We start from the raw sequence: 26,557 nt of genomic DNA, 5'->3' as shown, positions 1-26,557 counted from the left end.
TGGGGCGGTGTGCTTGCTCCCCGTGACACCTCCCAGCGCAGGGAAGGACAGACATGGGGGAAGGAGAGCTACGGGGACCCCGCGTGCTCATGCTTCCCTCTGGGCTCCCATCGTCAGACCATCTTACTAAAACTGGGGTCCAGATCCAGCGAGGGGGGCCCACAGGTACGCCTGGATGTGACTTCTCCAGTTTCATGTTCCAAACTCAGCTCTTGGTCAGACGAGCCCCGTGAAGATGTAACTTTCTCCCGTAGAGGTTACGTCATCCGTGCCCGAACCCGAGAATACTTTTACACCGCATATCACAAGTAATTTGGCTGGGAATAATATTCTCCAATTCTTACTTTCTTCACTCAAACCGCGCAGGATGCAACCTTAGGAAAATACCTAGCATTGCCGAGGGGTCTGTAACACAAAACCCGTTCCTCCGTGTATTGTGCAGATGGAAGATTGTCCTTTTCTGGGAGCGGTCGGTGCAGCGTCTTGTGCTCTGGTATCATTGGAAACTGCTTCCAGAAGGTTTCTAGGGACGCACCAGGTCGTTGCTTTTGTCTGGAGTCCAGGCCGCGCTCTCACACTCGGGCCATGGGCCGTGCTAACTACGCTCAATCTTTCTGTTCACTGCCCAGTCGCCCTCCCACCCCCGCGCTGGGGCGCCATTCGCTCTCACTTCTCTTTCTTTTTTTCCTTCCTTTATTTCTTTTTTCTTTTCTTTTTTTTTTTTTTTTTTTTTTTTTATGGGAGAGAGCTTGCATGAGCGAGCACGAGTAGGGGCAGGGTGCAGAGGGACAGACAGAGCCTGGAGCAGACCCCAAGCCCAGCACGGAGCCCCACGCAGAGCCGGATGGGAGGCTCCAGCCCACGCCCGAGGTCACAACCAGAGCCACAATCAAGAGTCACAGGCTGAGCCGCTGAGTCACCCGGGGCCTGTCGTCCATGTCTGCTCCTCGGACACGAAGACCCCGTCGCCCGGCCTGTGCACTGCACCTCCCCCTGCGTGCGCACCTGCCCCCCCCGACTTGTGAGTGTGCCGCCCTCTAGGGGCTTCGCCTCCCCGACCCGGTGGATCTGTTACTTCTGCTCTTGACCCACACGGTGCAACTTCCTCCCTTCTTATTGTGAAAAGTCACCTAATGCAAGAGCCGCAGGAGTCATGCGGGGTCACCACACGGATTTAGTAACTGTCACTCTCTTATTATTTGGCGTAGAGGCGCAGTTGACGCGCTGTATGCCGCTCCAGGCGCACCCGGCAGCTGCCTCAGCGCCTCCGCAGCCCGCACACCCCCGCCCTACACCCCCTGGCCCTATACTCCTGTCCCTGCCCTACACCCCCCCCTACACCCCCCTACACCCTCCCGCCCTACACCCCCCTCCCCTACACCCCCCTTACACCCCCCCACACCCTCCCTACACCCCCCTGTCTATCTACCCTCCCCCCATCTACCCTCCCCCCCAGGGGCAGGTACTGATCAGACACTCCTTGCTGCTTTGCATTATGGCCCTGACGAGACCTGCTGCCCTCTCTCGTTCTTCAATAACTGTGTTGGGGGTTAGTCCTAAAGATATTTTGAGAACTGTGTTTCCATAGAATTCACTGATTTTCATGTGGTTCTGAGGAAGCCTCCCTAGGCCTTTGCAGACATGGGGGCTCTGGACCCGATGAGTGACGGGGGTCAGACCCGCCTGGGTCGCCGGCTGCTGCCCACAGCCTCATGCGCTGTCCCCCAAACCATGCTTCGTCCCCTCCGCACGATCGGCTTGTGGGGCGCGAGGGGCTGTCCCGGGCTTGGGAGAAGCCCACCCCACTCGTGGTGCGCCGTTCCCCGAGAGCCGAGAGCGGACCGCGATGACGCCTGCATGCCCAGGTCTCAGTGAGGCTGTTTGCAAAATCCCGTTCTGGTTGGGATGCCGGATTTCAGTCACCAGGGGCTGGCCTCACGCCTGAGGTCCCCCAAGAGGCCCCTAGCAGCTACCGGAGGGGGATCCCACCCAGGTGGGGAAGGAGCAGGGGTCCTGGATGCCCGAGGGGAGTGCATGAGCCCCGAGGCCCCGGGGACAGAGACGGGGTTCAGGGGAAACAGGCCCCAAGGAGGAAGGGGGTCTCTGGGTTCCTCAGGCATCGGGAGTTAAAGATGGCAAGAACCAGTGTTCACGGGACCTCCAGGGCCCGTGACTCCCGACAAGAAACCGAGGCCCGGCCCTTCACAGCCTTGCCCTATGGTGCAGGACGGGAGGCTAAGCCCCAGATGTGGCCTGATGGGGCCTGGGGGCTGCCTGAGGCTGCCGTGAGGTCCACGCCCACGCCAGGTGGGGAGGGCAGGGCCGTGGCCGTGGGTGGGAGGGCACCCGGGCTGGGGGGAAAGTCCGGGGGGAAGAACCAGTCAGGCCAGACTAACCTTATTCTTTATGGCTTTGCCCTGGATGCTGTGCGGTGGAGGGCGCAGGGCATGCTCCATTGTCCGGGATCTCCAGGGAGGATGCACCGGGGTGAGCTGCCCAGGCCCCAGGGCGCTGCCTCCTGGCAGGTGGAAGGGTGTGCAATCCCGGGGCGGGCTCGGCCTCCCGTCGGGAACTGCAGGCCAGCAGCTCGCGCCTCAACGTGTCCTCCTCACGAGGCCCGGGTCCCCTCGGGTCCCATCAGGTCCCACGCACCCACTCACTTCCTGAAACCTGTGCTGTGGCCCTCAGCTTTAGGGCAGCAGGTGTCAGGTGTCGCTCACCTGACCCTGGAGTGGGGGAGGGCAGGGAGGGGACCCAGGTCACAGCACCCCTGACCTCTCGCCTTCTCCATCCCTGTGGTGGGATGTCCGCTGAGTCCCGGAGCCTTCTAGTTTCTGGCCGGTCCTCCTTCCGCAAAAGCCTCCACGCGTGCTGCTCAGTGACAAGGCCGCATCGAGAGCTTCCGGCCTCTGCGAAGGCCGCACTGCAGGGCAGGAGGAGCCGGCGGTGGCCACGGGTTCGGGGACGGAGGGAGGGGGAGGTGGACGCGGGGCCTCTCCCTTCCCGGCCCTGCGTGGCGGCTGGACCCCTGGACCCGGCACCTTGAGTGTGGGCCGGGCCTTCACTGCCCTGGGGATGTGGGGACGCCCGTGTTTTGTTTTGTTTTGTTTTGTTTTGTTTTATTTTATTTTATTTTATTTTATTTTATTTTATTTTATTTTATTTTTTTTTTATTTTATTTATTTTATTTTATTTTATTTTATTTTATTTTATTTTATTTGTTTTATTTTATTATTTATTTTATTTTATTTTATTTATTTTATCTTATTATTTTATTTTATTTGTTTTATTTGATTTATTCTATTTTTTATTTATTTTATTTTATTTTATTTTATTTTATTTATTTATTTATTTATTTATATTTTTAATTTTTTTTTCCCTGCTTTAAATCCTGGAGAGACTACACCAGCGGGGGGGCGCTGCAGGGCCTGCAGTCTCGGGGAAGGAGGTTGCCCGCCCTCCCTGAGCAGAAGCTTCTGGAGCAGAGGGTCGGACACTTCTCTCTGCCCAGAGGGCCTGACATAGAAGTCGGGGAGGGGCATCTGCCCACGTGCCGGGGCCGCCCCTGCAGGGTTCGCCACCACCATCCTTGGGGGCCGCGGGGTGCGCGGCGCCTGCAAATTCCCCCCATGATGCCCCAGGAGGCAACCTGCGTCCAGACGCACAGCCCGGATTGGAAGCCAGGAGGCGGCTGTGGCGGAGCCATGCTGTCCCCTGGTGCTGCCCTGTGGGGACCCAGTCCTGGGGCCGGGGGAGCCGGAGGGTATCTGCACCCCGCAGGCCGTGGCCCCTGAGCCCCTGCATCCACCTCCCGGCTGCTCAGGCCTCGGCCTGCGGGGTGGCCAGGGAGCAGGAGGCGGACTTGTGCAGCTGCTGGGCTCGGGCCAGGGGAGGGGGCGCTGTGGAGACCCCGCGCCAGCAAATCAGACTCTGCAGGCGACTCAGCGTGTATTTGAGGAGATTTCAGGACTCGGGAAACATTCTCATCAATCTGTTCCTCGGGAACAGCCCCCGGGGAGCCCGGGGAGTCCACGCGGCAGGAGCCCGCGGCCCTGGAGCGGGAGGGGGGCCATCCGGGCCGGGGGCCGGCCTGTGGACTCTGCGGACGGAACGGAAAGAAAAAGATTCCAGCCTCATACTTTATTTGGAGGAGGAGCACGTTTACAGAAACAATTTCTGTTTTGGAAAATAAACGTATGGCTGCATTCTGGGGGGGGGGGGGGGGGGTAGCAGGCGACCGGCAGGGCTCGCGAGACAGACGCCGGACACCGTGCCTGTGGCCGTCTCCGCCGGGCCGCGTCCGAGCACGGCCAAGCGCCCACGACGTCAGGAGACAGGAGCCCGGTCCGCGTGCCCTTGGGCCCACGACACGGATCCCGACCAGGTTTCGGCAAAGGCAGGCTCAGAGGAACTGCACTTGGGGACGGTCGGCCCGCGCCCCGCCGTTGAGTACCGCGTCCCGGGGACGGGCCTGCGCCCGGGCACCCGGAGCCGTTCGCACGGAGGCCGTGCCGCAGGGAGCAGACGCGGGGCGAATTGGCGAGGGATGTGGGGGCAGCGGGAGGTGCCCTCAGCTCAAGTCCCGGGTGCGAATTCAGCGGAGTTGAGTGGAGCCCCCCCCGGGAGCGCCAGGCCCCTCGGCACCCACTGCCCGCGAGGTCGTGGGAACCGCCACCAGCACGTGCCAGCCGCAGAGCCGGGCCAGGAGCGGAGGCGCGTCTCGGTCCCGGGCACGGAGCTGCAGACCCTGCGCCCCTGCTCCGTGCCCCTGGGCCTCGCTCGCAGGTGCTCGGTCCCCGGAGGGTGGGGGTCCTCGCAGCTCTGCTGGCTACGGGTCGTCCTCCATCAGCGGGATCTCTGTGGAGGGAGAGATGTTCACCCGCTCAGCTGCAAGGACCGGGCCTCGGCGCTTTGAAGACACGAATACAGTCCGCGTCGCCCGGGAGCGGAAGACGACGTCCGGTTCCGCACGTGCGACAATAATCACGCGGCGGCTCCCCTGCGCCAGGCTCTGCTGGGAAATCTCCCGTCTGGCTCGGGGCAGATGGACCGGGAACACTTAGGCCCGCGCCCTCGGGGTCAAGCCGGACGAAGGCAGAGTCGCGGGCAGGCGGGCAGGTGGGGAGCCCCCCGGCACCACCCTGGTCCCTCTCCGCCGTGAGCCAGAGCCGCCCTTCCTGCGCCAGGCACACACCTGTTACTCCCCACCTGCCGGCAGCGCCCTGTGTGCCCACGGCGTCTCCAGGGCCGTCTCCTGCAGGTGCGCGGGGACCCTGTCTCCGAGCGTGCCCTGAGCCCCCCGAGGGCACCCTGCCTCACCTGGATGCTGCAAAGCCCAGCTCGGTCCTCCGCAGCCCCCCTGCTCTGGCCGCCGTGGCGCCTCCTGAAATCTCAGCTCCGGGCTCACCACAGGGACGGGGCGGCCTCACCCGTGTCCTCGCCCGCGGGGGGAGCGGCGAGAGGTTCAGGCGCGGAAGGGGCGGGGGGCAAATACTCACCGTCTGCGATGTCGATGCCCGGGCTGGTGGACGCCGCCTCTCCCACTGAGCCAGCACCCGTGTCCACGCAGCTGGGGCGTGGGCCCCCGTGGCCCTCGGAAGGCGGGTACGGACTCTGGAGCAGCTCGGAAGGGCCCGAGCCGCTGTCACAGGGTTCGGACGCCCCCGGGCCCATGTCCGTGTCCCCTGAGCCAGGGTATGCGGGGGGGCTCTGGTCGTTCACAGGCAAAGGGCAGCCCCGGCCCACGGCGGCCAGGTACCCGGGGCCCAAGGCCCCCAACCCTCCGCTCACAGCCTCGTCGTAGGACGGAAGCATGACTGGCACCCCGTCCACCACGACGAAGTCTGGGTCGCTGCTGGAGCTCCGGGGAGGTCCCCTGTGCAAAGAGAAGCAGCGCCCACAGGTGAGGGAGCTGGCCACCCCAGGGCGAGGTCCCCAGGGTGAGGTCCCCAGGGCAAGGTCCCCAGGGCCAGGTCCCCAGGGCCCACAGGGGAAGGGGCTCCTCTGGCGGCTGGGGCGCTGAGCATGGTGGCCACGCTCGGCAGGCAGGCGGCGTCCCTCCTCCGTGTTGGGTCCTGCACCCCCAGTGTCCCTGGGAGGATAACGTGGGGTGGGAGCTGGTACGCTGGAGCCCGGGAGTATCTGGGGGACGAGGTCGCCCGGGGAGGACTGGGGGCTCGGTGTTTGCAAGCCCCGCCGTGCCCCCGGGCCCTCCTGCAGCCCCATCACTACCAGGATGGAGCGCGGTGCTGGCCAAGAGGTTGCGACGGGAGGCCGCGCAGCAGGGGGACGGGAGGTCGGCGCTTCCACCTGCCACGACCTGAGGGCGACCTGAGGCCGGGACAGTGGCGGGGGGAGGGTCCAGGGAAGAGGCTGCCCTGCATGCATGCCTCGCCACGGGCCTCGTCCACTCCCAACACCAGCACCCCGTTTCCGGGGTGGCCGGCCCTGCCGGGCTGACACGGGTCCTTTCCGAAGCTCGAGGTGTCACAGGGAGGCCCACGCAGGTCGGAGCCCGAGGACACGCAGCAGCCCCTGAGCCCGCCAGCGCCCGGCACCCCCACCTGGTTCTCGGGCCAATGAGCAGTCAAGGCCTCGTGCGGGAGGCCCTGCTGCTCCTCCTCTTCCATGAGGACCGCAGGGAGGTCGGAGGTGTCAGCACAGGGTGCGCCCGGGGCGGGGGGGGGCACAGGTCCTGCCCCTCCCAACCCCTCCCCAGCACCCCTCCTTCCCAGCACGTCCCTGGCAGGTGTGTGAACCTCTGCTGGGTCTCGCACCTTTGGCCTGTCTCCTCGTGCGTTCCCAGAACCTCTCATCCCCCTCCCGTGGGCCCCACATGTGTGAGGGCGACGGGAACGGGGCCTGAGCCCTCCTGCAGGGGCTCGCTGGTAGGTGAGGAGGAGGCGGCGCCTGTGCAGCGGCGCCCTGAACCCCGCACCCCGTGCCCCGTGCCCCCCCACCCACCTGACCCACCTCCATGCCCTCAGCACCTCCACCACCAGCCGCTCAGAGCCCCCCAGGCACCCGCCCACCGCGCACCTGGTGGGAAAGTGGGTCTTGAACTTGGTCTGGAACATCCTGGCCAGGATGACGAGCAGCAGCACCAGCAGCACGCTGGTCGCCGTGAACGCCACGATCTTCCACGTGGTCAGGAGGGTCTCGTGGGGGCTGGGCCACGTTTGCTCTGCGGGGGGGCGGGGGGGTGAGGCCCCACCTTGGGATGGCCGCGGCCCGGTGCTGGGTGGATCGGGCGAGGAGATGCCCGTCCCGTGCCACGGGGCCCTGAGAGGCTGGAGCTTCTCGCCATCAGGACCCGCACCAGCTCCGCACGGTGCATGGAAACACACCCGCTTCTCTGGGGGGGACGGGGTCCCCTCCCTGGGGTGCTGTGCCCTGCAGGGCAGGGGAGCAGCCTGGGGTGCTTGGCTGTGCTGAGGAACGGGGGGGGGGTAAGGGGATGAGCACTTGGAGCCCCTCATCCCCAGTGCACCTGCCAGCGGGGGTCCCAGCCCTCGGGCCCAGGCCGTCCCATGGCCTCCAGGTGCTGTGTCAACACGCAGGTCCCCAAAGACGGTGGCAGGGGGCAGAGGGCTCGGAGGTCACCACTGCCTTGTCAGGGGGCTGCAGGGCGAGTGGGCAGGGCCAGCTGCACCGGACTTGGCGGGTGCAGGTGCGGGTGCGGGGCACGGGCCCCGCTCTGCGTCCCAGGTCCCCGCCAGGGCTCACCTGACTTGATGCAGTAGACCTGGTAGGAAGGAAACCACTCCCCGTACTGGCAGGTGATGTACTTGTAGTCGCTGGTGAGGCTGTAGCCGGGGTCGCAGTAGAACTCCAGCACGGTCCCGTGGCTGTAGCGCTCGCAAGGCCGCGGGTGGCAGATGAAGTCGCCGTGACTCACCGTGGGGGGCAGCGGACACACTGGGGCAGCAGGGGAGGGAGCGGACGCCTCAGAAGGTCACCCGGGGTCACAGCCCCAGCGGGAAGGTGCACCCATGCCCGGGGCAGCCCCTCCCTCGGTGTACCCGCTGCCGCCCGGGGAGCACGGCAGGCCCCACGTGGCCCCAGGCCACCGGGCAGGGAGCTGCTCACGCGGCCGAGGTCTGCTTAACTGCCGCAAGAGCTGCCGTGGGGACAGGCCGCCATGCGAGGCCGGCGCCCCTGGGGTTCAGCCCACGCCCGAGGCACGGGTGCTGCAGGGTGCATGCAGACCCAGAGCCGGCGACGGTAGGAGGAGCCCACGGCCGCGACCCGGTTCCCCACCCCCAGATGGAAGCTCGGTCTGGGGCGCTTCCCACCTGCGGTTCTGACATTTCAGGGGGAGAAACTTCCTTTTTGGTTTCGTTTCAGGCCGCAGATGGGTCAGCGATGCTCAAAGGTGCCCGAGACTCAGAGCACCACCCGGTCTTACGTCTCCGTCCCGCCTCACCCCTGCCAACCACCCACACGTGCCCTGAATCCGCAGCCCTGGGGCTCGTTTCTGTTTTGTTAGGTCCCACGTTGGAGTGAAGTCACGCGGTATCTGCCGCTGACGACTCACTCAGCACCGCACCCTCGGGGTCCACCCACGCCGTCGCAAATGGCACGACCTCATTCCTAACCCCACGGCGAGCAACATCCTGTGCATTTGCACCACTTCTTCGTCATCCGTTTACCCCCCCATGCGCCCCCCGGCCGCTCCCGGACCTCGGCTGCTGTGGGTAGCGCTGCCGCCAACACAGGCGCCCGTGTCCTTTCGGATCAGTGGTTTCACTTGTTTTGGGTAAATACCCAGTCGCGGGATCACAGGGTCACAGGGTCGCAGGGCACAGCACCCCAGGGAGGGGACCCCGTGTGGGACCTGTCTCCAGCTTCTCGAGGCCCGTCCCCACTTCCCCGCAGCAGCTGCGGCGGCCCGCGTGCCCACCAGCAGGTAAGACATTCCCCGGCTCTGCGGCCTCTCCTCCTGGGGTCTCCTGGCCTTGATTCGAGCCACTGTGACAGGTGCGAGCTGGGATCTCACGGCGCTTCTGGTTTGCGTCTCCCTGATGCTGAGGGATGCTGAGCGCCATCTCCCGAGCCCGTGGGCGGTCCGGATCAGCGGGCTGATACCGTGATGAGGGTTCGCACGTGACCGAGCTCCAGGGACACTGGCCTGCCACGCCCTTGTCTGGTTTTGGGATCTGGGGAACGCGAGCCTCGTAAGACGAGTTTGGAAGCATCTCCTCCTCTTCACGTTTTTTGGAAGTTTTGAGAACAGGTATTAAATCTTTGGGGGACACCCAGGTGGTTCAGTGGTGGAGCATCTGCCTTCGGCCCAGGGCGTGACCCCAGAGTCCTGGGATCGAGTCCCCCGTCAGGCTCCCTGCATGGAGCCTGCGTCTCCCTCTGCCTCTGTCTCTGCCTCTCTCTCTCTCTCTCTTTCTCTATCATGAATAAATAAATAAAATCTTTAAAAAAAAGATTTATTTATTTATTTAACAGAGAGAGAGAGACAGAGAGCACGCATGAACAGAGGGACAGGCAGAGGGAGACGCAGGCTCCATGCAGGGAGCCCGATGTGGGACTCGATCCCGGGACTCCAGGATCGCGCCCTGGGCTGAAGGCAGTGCCAAACCGCTGAGCCCCCCAGGCGTCCCAATCTGCCACTTTTTGATGGAACTTTCTGTATGTGTCTGTTAAGTCCATGTGGTATAAGGTGTCGTTTGAGGCCAATGTTTCCTTCTTGACTTCCTGTCCTTTCCTTGGTATCTACCCATCGATGCAAGGGGGGTAATAAACGGTGTCTCCTTGGGTCTGTTAGTATTTGCTTCTCACATCTGGGTGCTCCTGTATTGGGTACAAATGTGGCCGTTGTATCTTCTTGCTGGACTGGCACCGCTATCATTACGTACAAAGGAAAGAACCCTTCGTGGTCCGCCCTCGAGTCTTTGGTTTAAAGTCTTTGCCAGAAGCGTTGCTCCCCGGCCCTTCTGCTCACTTCCAAGTATTTTTTTTTAATTTATTTATTCATGAGAGACAGAGAGAGAGAGAGCGAGGCAGAGACACAGGCAGAGGGAGAAGCAGGCTCCATGCAGGGAGCCCGACGTGGGACTCGATCCCCGGTCTCCAGGATCATGCCCCAGGCCGAAGGTGGCGCTAAACTGTTGAGCCACCCGGGCTGCCCTCTTCTGCTCACTTCCATGGCACGGGATGTCTTTCCATCCCTTCCCTTCCCATCTCTGTCCTTACTTCTGAAGTGAGTCCTCTGTAGGCAGCAGAGACGCGAGCCTCTTGCTTCAACCCACCCAGCCACTCCCTGTCTTTCTGACTGGAGAATTTAGTCCTTTTACACTTAGAGTAATTATCAACAGGCGTCTACTTATTGCCATTTTGTTCCTTGCTTCCTGGCTGCTCCGTAGTTCCTCTGGTCCTTTCGTCCCTTTCTCTCCTCCCTTGTGGTTTGATAACCGTCTTCAGTGTTGGGTTTGAATCCCATTCTCATTTTCCTGTGTCTTTACTATACATTCTTGCTTTGCAGTTACCATGAGGTTCACATACATCATCCCATATTGAAAACAGTCTATCCTAAGATCGTAGCAACTTAATTTGTTTTTTTTTTACTTTATTTTTTTAAAAGATTTATTTATTTATGATAGACATAGAGAGAGAGAGAGACTGAGAGGCAGAGACACAGGAGGAGGGAGAAGCAGCTCCATGCCGGGAGCCAACACAGGACTCGATCCCGGGAATCCAGGATCCCACCCTGGGCCAAAGGCAGGCGCTAAACCGCTGCGCCACCCAGGGATCCCTGTTTTTTTAATTTTTTAATTTTTTATTTTTTAATTTAATTAATTAATTTGCTTTTTTTTTTACTTTTTTTTAAACTTAATTTGAATGCATTCAAAAACACTACATTTTTACTCCCCCCCAGTTTATCTTCTCTGTCACATTTTACATCTTTTTATGTGCCCCAAAACTAATCAATGTAGTTATAGTTAATTTTGCTAGTTTTGTCTTTTAACTTTAAAAATTAGCTTTATAAGTGACTAAGCTGCTGCCTTGACTGCCCTTTCAAGTGAGGTTTTTTACTTCCATATTTTTTTGTTATTAATTAGTCACATTTCTTTTCAGCTTAAAGATGTCCTGTTACATTTCTTTAAGGCCAGTTTAGTAGCGATGAATTCCTTCAGCTTTTGTCTAGAAAAGTGTTTCTCTCTCCTCTGATTCTTTCTTTTTTTTTTTTTTTTTAAGATTTTATTTATTTATAAGAGACACAGAGAGAGAGGGGCAGAGACACAGGCAGAGGGAGAAGCAGGCTACACACAGGGAGCCCGATGTGGGACTTGATCCTGGGACTCCAGGATCATGCCCTGGACCGGAGGCAGGTGCTAAACCGCTGAGCCACCCAAGGATCCCCCTCTCCTCTGATTCTGAATGATGACCTCACGGGGGAGCGTATTCTTGGTTGGCAGTTTTCTCCCCTCAGCACTTCGAATGCATCCTGCTGCTCCCTCCTGCCTTGCAGAGTTTCTGCTGAGAAATGTGCTGAGAGCCTGTGGGTTTACCTTCCATGTAATAAGTCGTTTCTCTCTTGCTGCTTTAGAAATTCTCTAACTTTTGACATTTTAATTATAACGTGTCTTGGGGTGGATCTCTTTCGATTCATCTAATTTGGCCCTCCCTGGGTTTCCTGGATGTGGATGTCTGTTTCCTTCCCAGATTAAGGAAATTTTTGGCCATTACTTCTGCAAATAATTTTCCTGCCCCCCCTCCCCCGGGACCCCTGGAATGTGAATGTCATTCCACTCAACGTTGTCCCAGAGGTCCCTTATGTTATCTTCATTTGTAAAACCCCTTTTTTTCTCTTTGCTACTCTGTCTGGGTGAGTTCCATTGCTTTGTCTTCCAGCTCCCTGACCTATTCTTCTGTTTCATCCAGCAGTTGAGTCCCCCTGGTGTATTTCTCGCTTCAGTTTTTGCATTCTCGGGCTCTGTGACTTCTGTTTGGTACTTTATTGTTTTCTGTCGCTGTGTTCATTCAGTCTTCTTCTGAGTTAGGTGAGTATCTCTGTGACCACGACTTTGAATTCTTTGCAAGGAGGATTACTTATCCCTGTTATCATTAAGATCTTTTTCTGAGGTTTCGTCTTGCTTTTTCGTTTGAAACACATTTCTCCGTGTCTTCATTTTGCTTGACGCTTTGTGTTTGTTTCTACGCGTTAGGCCCAACAGTTACTTCTCTCATGCTTAAAGGAGTGACATTTGGAGGCAATGAAACCTCTCATTCATCCTGCCCTAGCCCTTGGTTGTCTCTGGAGCCTTTGTGATTGTTTGAACTGCCTGATTTATTGGTGATATGCTCCTGTTGAAGGTGTTCCAAGACCTGTCAGTATTCCAAGAGGGAAGGATCTCATGTAGTACCTTGCTTTAGGCTCACTGGAAGCCAGTCCCCCAGGCAGCAGCTTTTAAAGTGTGCAAATACATACAGTCCTCTGGGGCCACAATCATAACCCTTGCTGGTCTCTGGACCAGGCGATATGGAGGTGTCCCCTGGATGGCACTGCAGAACTTGGTCCTTTCTAGATTTGAACCCATCTTTTTCCATGATATTTACTGAAAGAAGGACTTCTGGTTAAAGGATCTAGGCCTCTAACTTCACAGTGGTAGACCAAAGAGTCTTTGAGTGTGGAAGGAGGCATCACAACCAAGGATCCCCAGGTCCAAGTCTGAGCTTCACCCCTCCATCCTCCCAGTGCTCGCTACCTGCCTCAACAATGCAGACCTGTGACCTCTGTGGTTAACCTGCTCCCACGAATGCCTGCCACAAGATTCCCACCACCCTGAGCTACTCCCCAGGCATCTGAGAACCTGACTGTGAGAATGTTCTGGCTACTTCAGGCTCTCGATGGTTCTTCTCCAGGTAGAGAGAGAGCCCTTCTCTGTAGCCTCTACGCCCTGGATCCCTTGTAGCCCCAAGGAGGGCATGCGGTCCCCCTGCAAGTATTGTTGCACAGGTGATTCACATGCTTATCCTTACGCCCCTAGACGTCCTTCCATGTTCCTATCCTTCAAACCACTGGGCTGCATCCTCACCCTGAGCCACACAGCCTAGGTTAACAGGCCCTAGAGAGCTTCAAAATGCACAGCCATCTGTATGAGTGAGATGTTCAGACTCCTTTCCTCCCAAAGCTCAAGTGGAGATAGAAAACATGCTTCTGTCTGGTCTCTGAGAGAAATAAATAAAACTCCAGCAAACCCCAGGTGGAAATTTTCATTTTACAATTGTGGTATCACCTACAAGAACGGTCCTTCCACCTTCCCAAGGTCATAAACACTCTGTGCCCCTTGGTAAAGGCAGCTGCACGCCAACGCAGGTGCCATCTGCAGCGATGCTGGTCTCTAGAGCGTGGGACTTGGCATCCGCTTCTTCCCAGTAGAGTGTAGGCCCTTCGGGGTAATGGATTATGACTGTTACTCTCTTTGTAATTCCCCAGTGTCCAGTCTGGTGCTGCTCTGTGCCTAGCAGCTGTTCAGTCAACACCACCAGCGACATAAACCCAGTCCTCAGCACTGGGAAAATGCCCATATTCGCTGTTAAAGGTTTGGGGGTTGTTTTTATCCTAAAGATTTATTGGATTCCGTGTGTGGGTGTGAAAGAGACAGAGGGGGATGGATGCCTCACAGGGGTGGGGGGACAGAAGGGAGCACAGACAGGTCAGCGGCACTGGGTGCAAGGCGGAGGCCCACGCGGGCCAGGCTGGAGGCAGACCCCGAGGTGCCACTTCCGGGTATATTCATATGTCCACGTCTATTTCTAAATGATGGAGCAACATTCCGACTCAAGGCTTCATGGTTTCAGGTGCAGTATCACCTCCCCCAACACCGCTGCCGGGAGCACATGCTCCAGGACTGTCCACCCTCGGGACAAGTGTGCGGGTGCCGGGACCCAACTACCTTGGGTGAAGCTGCCAGAGCTTCTCCTCCCAAAGCACAGACCCCTTCACGAGGCCGGGCATCCCTTCTGGGCCTGCCGACCTGTGAGCCTGGCCGCTGCCAGCTGACGCCGCCCCAGAGGAGGCTGAGCCCTCAGACTGCCCTGCGGCCCGCCGCAGACGAGAGGCGCCGTGTGGCAGAGGGAGCCCCGAGCCAGAGGTGGGGCGTCGGACAGGCTGCACCGACCCCAGGGCATCACGCTGGCCGGCTCTCCTCGGTGGCGGCAGAGAGGGGCACACCTCGTCTACGATGACGAATCCCTTCCTGGGTGTTAATTCTTTCAAAACTGGCTGGCTCTCTAACACGCGGCGGGAGTGGGTCCCGCTGCTCCCGCTGGGCCGCAGAGCACGCGGAGCCGCCATCTCGAGCCTGGCTGGCCCATTGTGCAGGGGCCCCACACCGGTGAACCCCTGGCTCTCGGCAGGTCTGGAGGGGCTCTCACCGGTGGCTCCACCAGTCGCTGGGGGCCATGTGGGGACAGCTGGGACAATGGTTTACACACACAGGGCACCCAGAGGCTCCGGGTCGTGACCCTGGGGTCTGGGGTGCTTGTGCCCCCGCTGCCGCCCCCCTGCCCGGGCTCTCCCGCTCTCCCGCACAATCTCTCAAACACACAGACTCTTTAAACACACCCCGTGGCCTTCCGGGCCTGGGCCGCCTGGGTCACCCAGGGCCACGGCCCCCCACAGGGATAGGGACGCCACCAGCTCACTGCCTGTGCCTCTGCCCGTTGCCCCGACGCGTGGATCTGTCTTACTGTGTTCACGGCGTCCTCGGAGGCTCCACGAGCAGCTCTGCAAGCTCCAAACGCCGCTCTTCACAAGGTGACCGCTTGAAAAACCTTTAACCCGGACCTGACGAGGCCTTAAAGCAGGCGTCTCAGAACGATGGAGTCCGACCCACGACACCGACCCCGAGCCCAGCTCCGGCTCCGGGGCAGGAGGCCCCCAGGCCCCGAGGAGCCGCTGTGCTCACGGCCCGCTTGGCTCCGCCTGCGCCCTGGGCCGGGGGGTCCCACCCTGGGGGTCAGGGTCCCCGGGGGGGGGGGGCAGGTGGCAGGCCGGCCGCGCAGCCGAGTCTGAGCCGTGGACCTGACACGGGGTGACTTCCGAGCACGAGCTAAGGCCTGTGCAGCGTTTAGAGGAGGGAGGCCAGCGACCCGGCTCCAGGCTCATTGCCACAGCCCGGCCGAAACCGCACAGAAAGCAGGAGACGCCCGGACACAACAACAACACAAGGGCTGAGACTAATGACGCCGTGGTACAATGTTTCCACGTAGCGCAGAGAAAATTGGTTTTTGAGGACGTTTCACTTCTTTTGGCAATAGTTTGCCGCTTAACCTTTGATGCTGGGAACTTGGCTCTTGATCCCCTTGGGGCCGGGTTTCCGGCTGGTCTTGGTGCTGCCTCTGCCAGGACCCATGGGACCCGTGGGACCAGTGCGCACAGGCGCTGAGAGCGAAGGCTGCCCCTAACTCTCGGCCCTTCCCTCCCTTTGAAACTCCCACTTCCTCAGGCCCGAGACTCACCCGCCCAGGCCCCAAGGCGTGTTACCTTCCAGAGCAAGGCACCGGGGTGGGCTAGATGACCAGAGGAGGCTGTGTAAGCACTCGAGGGACTCGGCCCCCTCCAGCTTGAATCCGGGGAAGCAGTGGTAGGAGATGACCGTCCCCACCGGGAAGGAGGTCTGCAAGTCGGAGACGTTCATGTAGCCGTTGGAAGAGGCCAGGGGTCTCAGGCAGCCTGTGGGGGGAGAGGAGGGACCGTCCCACTGGGTCACCTCTGTGCATCCGGGGCCCAGATACCCTGGCCCTGCAGTCGCCCTGCTTGGCTCAGCACGTGACACCCCGTCTGCCTCCCGTTCCATCACAATGCACGTATTCACTCTCCTGGTTGCAAACCTTGCAAGCTGCATGGAGCCGGGGGTTCGGGAGGGAGGGCGTAGCTAGGATCTAGGATCTAAGATCTTGGACGCGGGAGCCCTGGCCAGGGGCTGCAGCCTCCAGTCACCCTAGAATCACCCCGGGCTCCACACCCGCCTGGGCTCCCTGCCGTCCCTAAAGCCCTGCAGGAGCTGGTGCCCCCAGAAAACCGCGTATGAGCGACGCAGGCAGAAGGCCCTCCCCCTCCAGGCACGCGGGCAGCGCCGGGGGTCTAAGCACCGAGCGCCCCGTGAGGTGGTCAGTGCTCGGGTGCAGCATCTGCATCGGGGAGGCCCAGGAGCCCCCGCCACCCAGACCACCCATGCGGGGGGTGAACATGGGAGCCACGTGACCACGTCCCATGTCCACAGCCCTAAGTCTAACCTCGGGGCTGAACACTGACCGTGTTCACGGCAAAAGCGAAGTGTCGGGGAGCAGAAGGAGACTGGGAGGGCAGAACCCACAACTGGAAAACACAGGGAGCGCATCGGAGCCCCCGAGCACCGCTCCGCTGAGCGGGACCAAGGTTCTCGGCTCCCCACACAGGGAAGCTGGCTCCCCCTGAATAAAATCATCTGGCCCACGGTGGACAGCCACTCCCCAAAACATCAGGTGCCCTGGACAGGAGCCCCGAACAGCGCCAGCCCCCGCCGCTGCCCCAAGGAGTCGGGCGGTCATCCCTTGGGCAGCAAGTCCGACAAGGGAGGATGCTCTTTGGCGGGAGACAGTCCGACCTGAACACAGCAGCGGAAAAGCGTCCCCGTGATTCCTATTTGCACCTCAAGGTGATGGAGAGCCAACGCCTTGGGCTCCGGCTCCGGATCTGCGGGTGCCTCGGGACGAGGTGTCAATCGAAGGCTCGTGGGGTCAGCCGCCAGGTCCTCAGGCCCGTGCTGGGTGGGGTGGGCGGCCAGACCTGGGGACAGGGTGCGGGCCGGGGCAGCGGCCATGGGGGCAGAGGGCCCGAGGGGGCAGGAGGTGGCTGTGGGCTGCAGGCCCCGGCTGTTCGGTGATGCTCTGAGGTCCGCGTGTGGGGCGCGGAGGGAAGGCCACGGGGACCCGGAGGAGGGCACCGCATCGAGCATCTCAGAATAAAATAGGGACAGAATAACTGGGACAGACGAGCCCGCAGAGACCGAGGAGGACGGGTTCGGAGGGGACGGGGGCGTCCCGGGAAGTGCCCCCGAGTCTCGTATGCCCTAAGGGCGGCCTGTCACAGGCCACACACCTGGCACCGATGCTTTCCACAGAGAGGCGCACAGGTGGGGGCCCCTGGGCACCCTCTGTCCTCCCCGCCCAGGCCTTGGTTTCGGCAAAGCGGCCACGAGGCCCAAGTCCTCACAAGACGAAGTAACTCACTGCCCACGGCAGGGCCACACGGCAACCCCGGCGCCTGTCAGCCTTCCCCACGGAGCCCCCCTGCGCCCCGGAAGCCCCCTGCTCTCCGCCGCCCTCCCCTGCCCTCCCCTGCCCTCCGCAGCACTTATGCCCCAGCTGCTGGCTCCTCCATCCGAGCCACACGTCAAAAAACAAAACCAGAATCAGCGGGAATGCGAGGACCTCTTTCCACACGTAGGCCCTCCGTTGGCCCAGGCAAGTTTTAAAAACGCAAGAGGATGAGTATTCTCGGGGCGGTTTGGATAAAATCTGAAGTTGATCCTTTCCCTGATCCTCATGCGTTGTAAAAAGGGAAAACGTTATTAGGGAAAGCTCAGCCTCCGTGGGGCCGACCTTAAACGTGTGGCCGAAATAAGTATAAATAAGTATAAACACGCTGTTATTTGCGTCGCACACACAGTGCTCGTCACCGTGCCCGCTGCCTGGCTGCCAGATGCCTCCTTCTGAGACCCCATTTAGTTTTCTAGCGTGAAGGAGGCCCCGACGCGCCGAGCCCGGGGTTGCGGCTTCTGCAGCCTGATGGGCGTGTGGGGTGGGCCCTGCGTCCCCCCCTGAGGCCCCAGGGGAGCCAGCTCCAGCTCATGCCCCCGCCCCCACCTTGACAGAGGGGCAGGTTGTCCCACGTCCCATCATCACGACACAAGGAAACCATGTTGTACGGGTCGGGGTAACGGATCCTGAACCCCTCGTGACAGGCGACCGTCAGCGTGTCCCCGCGTCTGTAGGTCTTGTTACGGATCTCCGCATCTTCGATCTGAGGGACACGGCAATCTGCAATTGTGTAAGAGGGACACGTTAGTTTCTAAATTTATTTTTATTATTTTTTTAACGATTTTATTTACTTATTCATGAGAGACACAGAGAGAGAGAGAAGCAGAGACCCAGGCAGAGGGAGAAGCAGGCTCCATCAGGGAGCCTGACGTGGGACTTGATCCCGGGACCCCAGGGTCACACCCTGGACCAAAGGTGGCGCTAAACCGCTGAGCCCCCCGGTGACCCCCTAGTTTTTAAATTTAAACTAGAACCCAGTCGTGGTTCAGAGCCCGGCAGGAAGGCCTCATGGTCAGAGCTGGCCTCAGGCTACCCCGCGTCTGCAGGCCCCACTCATGGCTGCGCTCAGGTCCCAGAACCAGTGGCAGCACCTGCTTCACGGGGACAGAGGAAAGGGGGTTCTGGGGAGACCCGGTGCCCGGATCCAGCCACGAACGGAACTTGACCGCTGGCCCCCACGCTTCACACCCCAAGGCCGAGCTTCGGGCGACTGTGGGACTAGGTGCAGAGGGAGCCCGTGGGGGCCGCCCGCCGCCTCTGCCTCGGGGCGGGAGGAATGTGCTCGTGGAGCAGAGAGGCCCGCGGGGCTGCACCTCCCTTCCCCGAGCCCCCGACTCCAGCACGTGGTTGGGAAAGTCTCGGTGGGAGCCTCGGCCCTGGAGCTCCCCAAACCCTGGCCTGTCGCTCCAAGCCTGAGCAGCAGATGGAAGGTGCTGCGGCCGCCTGTGCTCAAGGATGCACACCCCGTCCCGGGGGCTCGGATGCGGGGCTGCGGCTGGGTTGGCTGGAGCCACAAGGAACCCGACAACGGCTCCAGAAAATGGGTGTCGGCAGCGGGAAGCCTGGGGCCTCTGGGCACATCCTGACATTTTTCAGTAGCGCTGGGTAGGGATTACTTGCAGCAAATAAAAACACGGTTCCCAGGGCACGCGTCTGTAACACCCTGGCTGTACATGGGCCACGTGGCGCGGGGTGACATGGCCAACGTACTGGTTCCCTGGTCGACTTGTCCAGACCCAACCCGGGTCCTGGGGGGTGGGGCGGGTAGCCCGGGGCAGGGGGCAGGTAGTGGACGGAGGGGACAGCCGGACACCGAGCGGGGAGGAGGCGCCTGCCTGGGGAGGTGGCTCCTCCGCACAGCGGCCGCCCACGTGGATGCCCCAAACCCCCGACCAGATGCCCGTGTCCACGGCGGCCACATGACAGCAGGGGCCCAGGCCACTGCGCCTCCCTCCACGGGGACCAGAACATACCAACGGGCAGTTGGAGCTCCAGCCTTGAGGCCAGCAGGGCTATGCCCGGGAAAAGGACAGGACCCAACTCCGTGGAACAAGCAGGCTGGCCCGGAGCCGGGCTCGGACTGTCGCCACCGTGTCTGGCGCCTGAGCCCCGACAGCAGAGCCGAGGAGCAGGGCCCCCCCCGGGGCGCCCCGGGACGTGACTGCGGCCTTACTGTATGGCAACAGGGAAGCCAGGACTTTCAGTGCCCAAATGAACACGTGACCTTCGTCCACTCTGAAGTCTCACACAGACATAACACGAATCTAGGCTCACGTGCGTCCGGCCAGCAGCAAGGATTTTTAAATTCTTTCCGGCCAATGCAGAAACGCCGTCGCCAAGGACTACGGACAGAGGTGCCGGTGTCCGACTGTGCGGGGAGCACGGCCAGAGGTGACACTGCACATAGACGGGCACACACGGGCACTGGGGGCTGCGCCTGAGGGACCACACGCTCCCCTCTAGGGATCCCCCCCATCGCTGCTCCTGAGTCCTGCTTTTTAACAGGGGATTTAGTATAATTAGTGACAGAGGGGATGTTAGGGCACAAGCACACGTCTATACCGAAGAACAAGCTAACTGATCACACTAGTCAGCCCGGAGCAGGGTCCCAGGAATAGAGCAGAGACAGTTTTAAAACCATGTGCCACGTACCCACCAGGTTTACTTTGCTTTTCAAGAGTCAGTTATATGTGAAAACGAATCTGATTTCCTGGAAGTGCCAACTTCCGCCATCAATTCTCCCTAAAACGTGTTTCCAGGAGCATGAGCACGTATTACACACTCGTGGCTCAGCACTCATGTCTACACGGTCAGGGCCCTGGAAGCCTTGCTGTGAAGAATTCTGCGGCATTCGGTTTCCACCCACATCTACAAAGCTCGTTATCCCCCATCTGCCTGTCTGTCCCTCTGCCCCTGAGCTGCTGTGAGCACACAGCTTACGTATGAGACGTGCTGGGCACTGGGCACGGTCAGGAATCACACCCTTGCCACGCTGCGTGGAGGGCCACCCACAGTCAGCAGGTGTGTGAGCTGACGGTCACACGGCACGAGGGCTGCTCTGGGAGCAGGTGCACGGCCACCAGACTGACCGAGGGGATGTGGGCCTGAGGAGATGGCATCGATTATGCTGAGCCCAACGGCGAGGCCTCCTGTAGATCTGGGAGGAGGCAGCTGTGCACAGAGGGAGAGAGAGAGGGGAGAGGGAAAGGGGAGAGGGAGAGGGGAGAAGGGAGAAGGGAGGGGGAGAGGGAGAGGGGAGACGGGAGAGGGGAGAGGGTGAGGGAGGGGGAGAGGGGAGAGCGAGAGGGGAGAAGGGAGAGGGGAGGGGGAGAGGGCAGAGGGAAAGGGGAGAGGGGAGAAGGGAGAGGGGAGGGGGAGAGGGAGAATGAGAGGGCAGAGGAGAGGGGGAGAGGGGAGAGGGCAGAGGGAGAGGGGAGAGGGAGCGGGAGAGGGGAGAATGGAGAGGGGAGGGGGAGAGGGAGAATGAGAGGGCAGAGGAGAGGGGGAGAGGGAGAGGGAGAGGGAGGGGGAGAGGGGAGAGGGGAGAAGGGAGACAGGAGAGGGCAGAGGGGAGAGGGTGAGGGCAGAGGGAGAGGGGAGGGGGAGAGGGGAGAGGGGAGACAGAGAGTGCGACAGGTGGTGTAAAGGCCAGGGCACAGTGAGTGTCCAAGATACAGTGAGCATGGAGGCAGGGGGACGGACATGCACGCGGCCAGATCACACTGGGCCCTGTAGACCCGGGCGGGGGATTTGGGCCCGACTCCCATGCGATGCAGCATGAGCAGCTTTTTACGCAGGGGATGCGACATGACTGGCTTATGTCCAGAAGGAGTTTCTGTTTTGTTATTTTAAGTACTTCTTTTTATATTTAGTCCGTGGAGAGGAATTCCTTGTGGGTTCTCAGCTATTCACTCGGAAGCACTAAGACATCTTTTAAGCAAAACATTCACAAAAATCGATCAGCCTTGGGCTACAAACATTGAATCACAGAGCACATTTTCTGGCCGCAGGGAAATTCAGATGCGAATGAGTAACAAAAAATACCCCCCATGTCTGGAAACTAATCCCTTCGTATGTAACCTGCACGTCTAAGAGGCGACAGTGATAAATATATATATATATATATTGTGAACGGAGAAGAGTGAAAATGCCGCAGCTCGGATGGTCCTTCGAACTACAGATTCAGGTGTTAGAAGAAAAGTAGCTGAGAATCCAGCGGTTGGTCGGGTCAAGTTTGCTAATAAGGTTGCTTGGAGTTTCTCTGCATCCGGGTTGGTTTTTCCTGACTGTCCTTGAAACCCCAGGAGAGCAGTGTTTCCAGCGCCCGCTGTGACTGTGGACTTGTCCTTAAAGTTCTGTTAATTCTTCCTTTTCACACGTCCTGGTGTGTCATTAGATACACGTGAATACTGAGGCTTCTTCCAGAAACGTTAGACGAAGGACAGTTAATGAAACTCAATGAAAGTACCGGAAAGAAAATAATAAATAAAAGAGGAAGCATTAATGAAAACAAGGAAACGTAGGTCAGAGACGATAACAAACCCAGAAGCTTGTTCTTTAAAATCATTAAAACTGATTCCCCGGCAGGTGAAAGTGACCGCGGAACGAAGGTGGATGCCACATGGGCCATGAGTGTGAGGGACGCTGCTACAAATCCTGTATTAACAAAATACGATGTTACAACAAACTCCAGGCCAAAAAACTCACAAATGAAAAATCAAACAAACAAACAAACAAACAAACACTGTACAATTTACCAAAACTGACACAAGAAGAAGCAGAAAGCAGTTACAATCCTACAAATATTAAATGAGTCGAATTCAAAACGAAAACATTCTTGCCAAGAAAACTCCAGGCCTAGCGGCTTCCCCATGAACGCCACCAAACATTTAAGGAGGAAATCACTCCCGTCGCACGCGGACACTCGGGGTTGCTTGGTAAGCGCAGCGTGACCGACTGTGAAACAAAGACTGACCCAATCCGTCCCATCAACGTAGGCACGTGTGTATGAATATTGGCAGATACAATCCAGCAACACATTAAAAAAGAAAACACGTCACGAGTAAGTTGGACTTATTGGATGGTGATTGACTCAACATTGACAGCCAACCCGTGTCACTACAGGGACAGAATAGAGGGGAAACACAGAATTGTCTTGATACGTGAAAAAGCATTTGATAAGTTTCAACATGCATTCAGGATACATTTTTAAAGATTTTATTTATTAATCCATGAGACGCCTAGAGAGAGGCAGGGACACAGGTAGAGGGAGAGGCAGGCTCCGTGCAGGGAGCCCGATGTGGGACTTGATCCCGGGACCCCGGGGTCACGCCCTGGGCTGAAAGCAGACGCTCAACCACCGAGCCACCCAGACGTCCCACATTCATGATATTTTTTTAAAAACCCTCTTGGCTGATCATCAGGGAGCCACAGGTCAAAACCACAATGAGGCACCTGTCAGGAGGGCGAAAATGAACAAGTGAGGAGCCGCGATGTTGTTGAGGACGTGAAGGGGCACCAAGCCTCTCAGCGTGGGGGGATGCAGGCGGGCACAGCCACCCTGCACGCAGCGGAGGGTCCTCAGGAAGTTACAATCGGGCTGCCCTGAGACCCGGCTGTGTGTTCCCCACGTGCGTCCCTGCTGCTCCTGGTGCAGAAAGAGCCGCCAGGCCAGTCGCAGGGGCCACGCTGACCACAGGCCCTGGGCGCAGCTCCTCCTCGGGGGGCACACAGAGCCCTGGCCCTGGCCCTCGGCAGCTGGGCCCCTGCAGGGAAGCCTCCCAGAGGTTTGGAGCCATCCTGGAACCTGCCCTGGACGCGCCGGCGTGGACGCAGCTTCACCCATGTCCGTTGATCTGCCTCCTGTGCAACCACCTGGAACCGACTTGGAAGGAGGGTCCACTTGACCACCGACGTCCTCGGAGCTGCTCGGGGACACGAGGTCGCATCCTGACCAACGTGCAGATGAATGTCCCTGCAGCAGCCAGACCCGGTGCAAACACCTGCATCCTCCGTGGCCGCAGCCTCCAGGAGAGAAGCCCCCAGAGGAAAAGCAGAGGCTGTGGTTTTGTGCCCGGGGCTTGGGGCGCCTGGGTCCACGCGAAGCATCAGCTCCCGGGCAGGGAGGCGTCCGACCCGGGACTGTCCAAAACCCCTCCCCACATCAGGATCCCGAGGAGGAGGGGTCGGGGCAGGAGGCTGTAGCCCAGCGCCCTCTGCACCCGGGGACCACGGGCAGCAAACACAACCCTCGAGGCGCACCGCGGCCCGGCCATGCCACGAATGGGGCGAAATGAAACGTCTCCCTTAATGTCGGTGATACACCGGGTTTGGCAACACGCAGGTGATTCTCGCTCCCACGCCCCCCCAGTACTGTCTCCATATGAGTGGATTTGTGTGAATCCTATTCTGGTCTCATTCAGACGTTTATTTTTATTTTTATTTTTTATTTTTATTTTTATTTTTTTAATTTATATTTATGATAGTCACAGACAGAGAGAGAGGCAGAGACACAGGCAGAGGGAGAAGCAGGCTCCATGCACCGGGAGCCCGATGTGGGATTCGATCCCGGGTCTCCAGGATCGCGCCCTGGGCCAAAGGCAGGCGCCAAACCGTTGCGCCACCCAGGGATCCCTCAGACGTTTATTTTTAAAACACGCTAGTTCCTTCCCCGTGCAGGTGGCCGCCTGAATCGCCACGCTGACCCTGCCCGTCTGGGGGGGGGGACACCCTGCCTCCGTGTCCTGGTTGACGCGCATCCGCTGCATCCATGTAGGCCAGTCTCGGACGACGGCGGGAGAGGGCGTGCTTGTTGCGCGGCGGCCCGCGGGCGGCACCCACCGCGCCCCGGGCGCTGCACCTGCCGCAGACCCCGCGCGTCCCTGGCTCCCAGACCAGCCTCCAGCCTCATAGCTGCCCAGGCCGGGCGGGCTCTGGAGTCGCCCAGTGGCATGGGGGTCCCTGCACGTCCAGGACGCACGGCGCGGGGGGCGCCGAGCTCGTGCACCGCTGGTGTCCGCTGAGTCCACACCCGCCTCGCATCGTGCGTCTGGAGTAGAGTCGTGGGTAGCGGGGCGGGCCCGGGGCACCTGTGCGGGCACCTGTGCGGGCGCGAGGGAGGCCCCGGGTGTCCGCGTGGGCAGGGCTGGCTGCCGCCTGGAAGCCTGGGAGGAGTCCAGGAGGCGGGGGCGGCCGGCGGCCAGCCTGGGCCCGCGACACCGGCATGGGGCGGGGTCCCCGAATGTTCTGGGTGCAAGGAGCACACACGGAGTCGGAGGACAGGGTCCCCACGTTTGTGGGCGACCAATGGGGTGACCCCGACCTAGGGCGCGGGCCTGACGGCGCATGCGCTGTGCACCCCGTGTCCCTGGGGCCCGACGGGTCGAGGGCGCACAGGAGCTTGAGGACCAAGCCCTTCACCCCGCGGTGACCCCCAGGCCCTGCCCAACCTGCCCTGGTCCCGCCCCCGGTCCCGCCCCCACCTGCTCTGGTCCCGCCCCTGGTCCCGCCCTCGCCGCCCTGGGCCCTGCCCCTGCCGCCCCGGACACCGCCCCCACCGCCCCGGGCCCCGCCCCATCCCCGCCCACCCCTGCCGTCCGGGCCCCGCCCCTGCTGCCCCAGCACCCCACCCCCACCCCCACCCCTGGCCCTATCGCCCCTGGCCCCCACTCTCCGCCGAGGCCCCGCCCCTGCCATAGCCCCGCCCCCACCGCCCAGGCCCCGCCCCCTCCGTCCCAGGCTCCGCCCCCGCCGCCGCGGGGGGGGGGGGGCCCTCCTGTCCCCCATCTGTGTCCGCCTTCAGGCCGTCAGTCCCTCCGTCCTGCTATTTCGAGGCCTGCGCCCCCGCGTGTCTGCCCCTCGCCCTCCCCCTGCTCCTGGCTCTGAGACGACGCGACCGCGAGGCGGAGACGGGGCCGGAGCTCAGGGCTCGGGGCTCGGGCGCCCGCCTGCCCCTCCCGCCCCGGGTCCGCCGGGGTCAGGCGCTCGATGGCCTTGCGGAGGCGCTGGCTGCGGGGTGTCGTGACCGTGGGAGCCCCGGGCCGGTGTCGCCGAGCCCGCGCCGGTCCTCCGGTCCCGAGGGCAGCCCCGGCCTGGGCCCCGCGCCTCGTGTCACACCCTGGACGCACCTGCACAGGTGACACCAAGCGCACAGTCGCTCGACGCCGCAGGCAAGCCAGCTCGTGGCCACGCAGGGCCCGTGGGGTCACTGCGACCTCGACGCCCGCGGGTCGCTGGCACCGCCCCGCTCGGTCCTCCAGACCTTCGGGGTAACACGTGTCCCTGCGTCCTCAGCCCTGGTTCTGGCCGGCGTCCACCTGCCCCGGCGAGTGCCATGGCCACGGGCAACAGCCTCTTTGTGGGGCCCTTCAGCGAGAACCCGGCCTGGCAGCAAAGCTGGGCAACAGAGCTTTGGAGGAAAACCCCCATTCTTGGGGATGCCGGGGTCAGTGCACACCTGCAGGTCGGCAAAGCCCAGGTGACACAGAAGAGAAGGCACCTCTGAACACGCTCTTGGACGCCATGGCCCTTCCTGCCCCAGCGACGGTCACCGGCCGCCACCGCCCATAAGCGCCTCCAGCACGACCCGCACACAGGCCTTCTGGTGCGCGTGGACCTGCTCCCTGCTGGGACGGTGCCCCCTGGACGCGTCCAGCCGTGGCCAGGTCAGCCTTCGCAGGGTCTGGGAGGGACACGGGAGGGTGAGCACTGCACACGTGCGTGCGAGAGGCTGCAAGGCTGGGGCGGGCTCGCGGGACACAGGACAGACTGACCACACTGTGACGGACGCCCCCATGGTGAAAGCCCTCGCCCCTGGCCCTCAGCCTACCCCACCTGCCCCGTGTCTGGAGGCTCCGGGCCCCGCCCTCCTAACCCCCAGTCCCGCTCTGCAGCTGACGAGGATCATGTGGACGGCAGCCGCCACCAGGTCTGGGCTGTATACCCCTCGAGGACAGGTCCGGCCACCTCTCCATCTTCACGTCCCGCAGGATCTGCCATTGCCTGCATAGAAGCAGGTGCACGACATGTAAGGAGTGGATGACAGCGTCAGGGGTCGGCAGCGTGCTGGGGTGACCCCGGCTACACGGAGGCAGCGGGCAGCCATGGGCAGGGCAGGCCCTGTGGGTCTGCGGTGAACACCTGCTGGTAGCCACGGGGGCAGGTCCCCAGGGGATGGCCTGGTGTCACGTGACCCGTCCATGGTGCTGGCCCTCGCCTGCCTGAGTCTGGAAGCCTCGGG

The 26,557-nt window shown here is 60.8% G+C and overlaps 1 protein-coding gene across 1 annotated transcript in view; it reads right to left on the bottom strand.

Annotated features, from left to right (window-relative positions):
- Nucleotides 1-4,125: 4,125 nt before the first annotated feature.
- Nucleotides 4,126-26,557, bottom strand: part of SUSD4 (sushi domain containing 4) — a 47,771-nt gene continuing 25,339 nt past the window's right edge. Inside the window, exons 3-8 of the mRNA XM_072759772.1 lie at nucleotides 17,866-18,039; nucleotides 15,503-15,691; nucleotides 7,726-7,917; nucleotides 7,039-7,183; nucleotides 5,499-5,875; nucleotides 4,126-4,857 (exon numbers count right to left, since the gene is read on the bottom strand). Of these exons, the coding sequence (XP_072615873.1) occupies nucleotides 4,829-4,857; nucleotides 5,499-5,875; nucleotides 7,039-7,183; nucleotides 7,726-7,917; nucleotides 15,503-15,691; nucleotides 17,866-18,039 (1,106 nt within the window). The 3' untranslated portion in view covers nucleotides 4,126-4,828. The remainder of the gene's footprint in view (nucleotides 4,858-5,498; nucleotides 5,876-7,038; nucleotides 7,184-7,725; nucleotides 7,918-15,502; nucleotides 15,692-17,865; nucleotides 18,040-26,557) is intronic.

The sequence above is a fragment of the Vulpes vulpes genome, chromosome 5 (genome assembly GCF_048418805.1).
Source record: "Vulpes vulpes isolate BD-2025 chromosome 5, VulVul3, whole genome shotgun sequence".
NCBI classification, from domain to species: Eukaryota; Metazoa; Chordata; class Mammalia; order Carnivora; family Canidae; genus Vulpes; species Vulpes vulpes.
The sequence above is the reverse complement of the archived record's forward strand: the minus strand, read 5'-3'. Positions and strand labels throughout refer to the sequence as shown.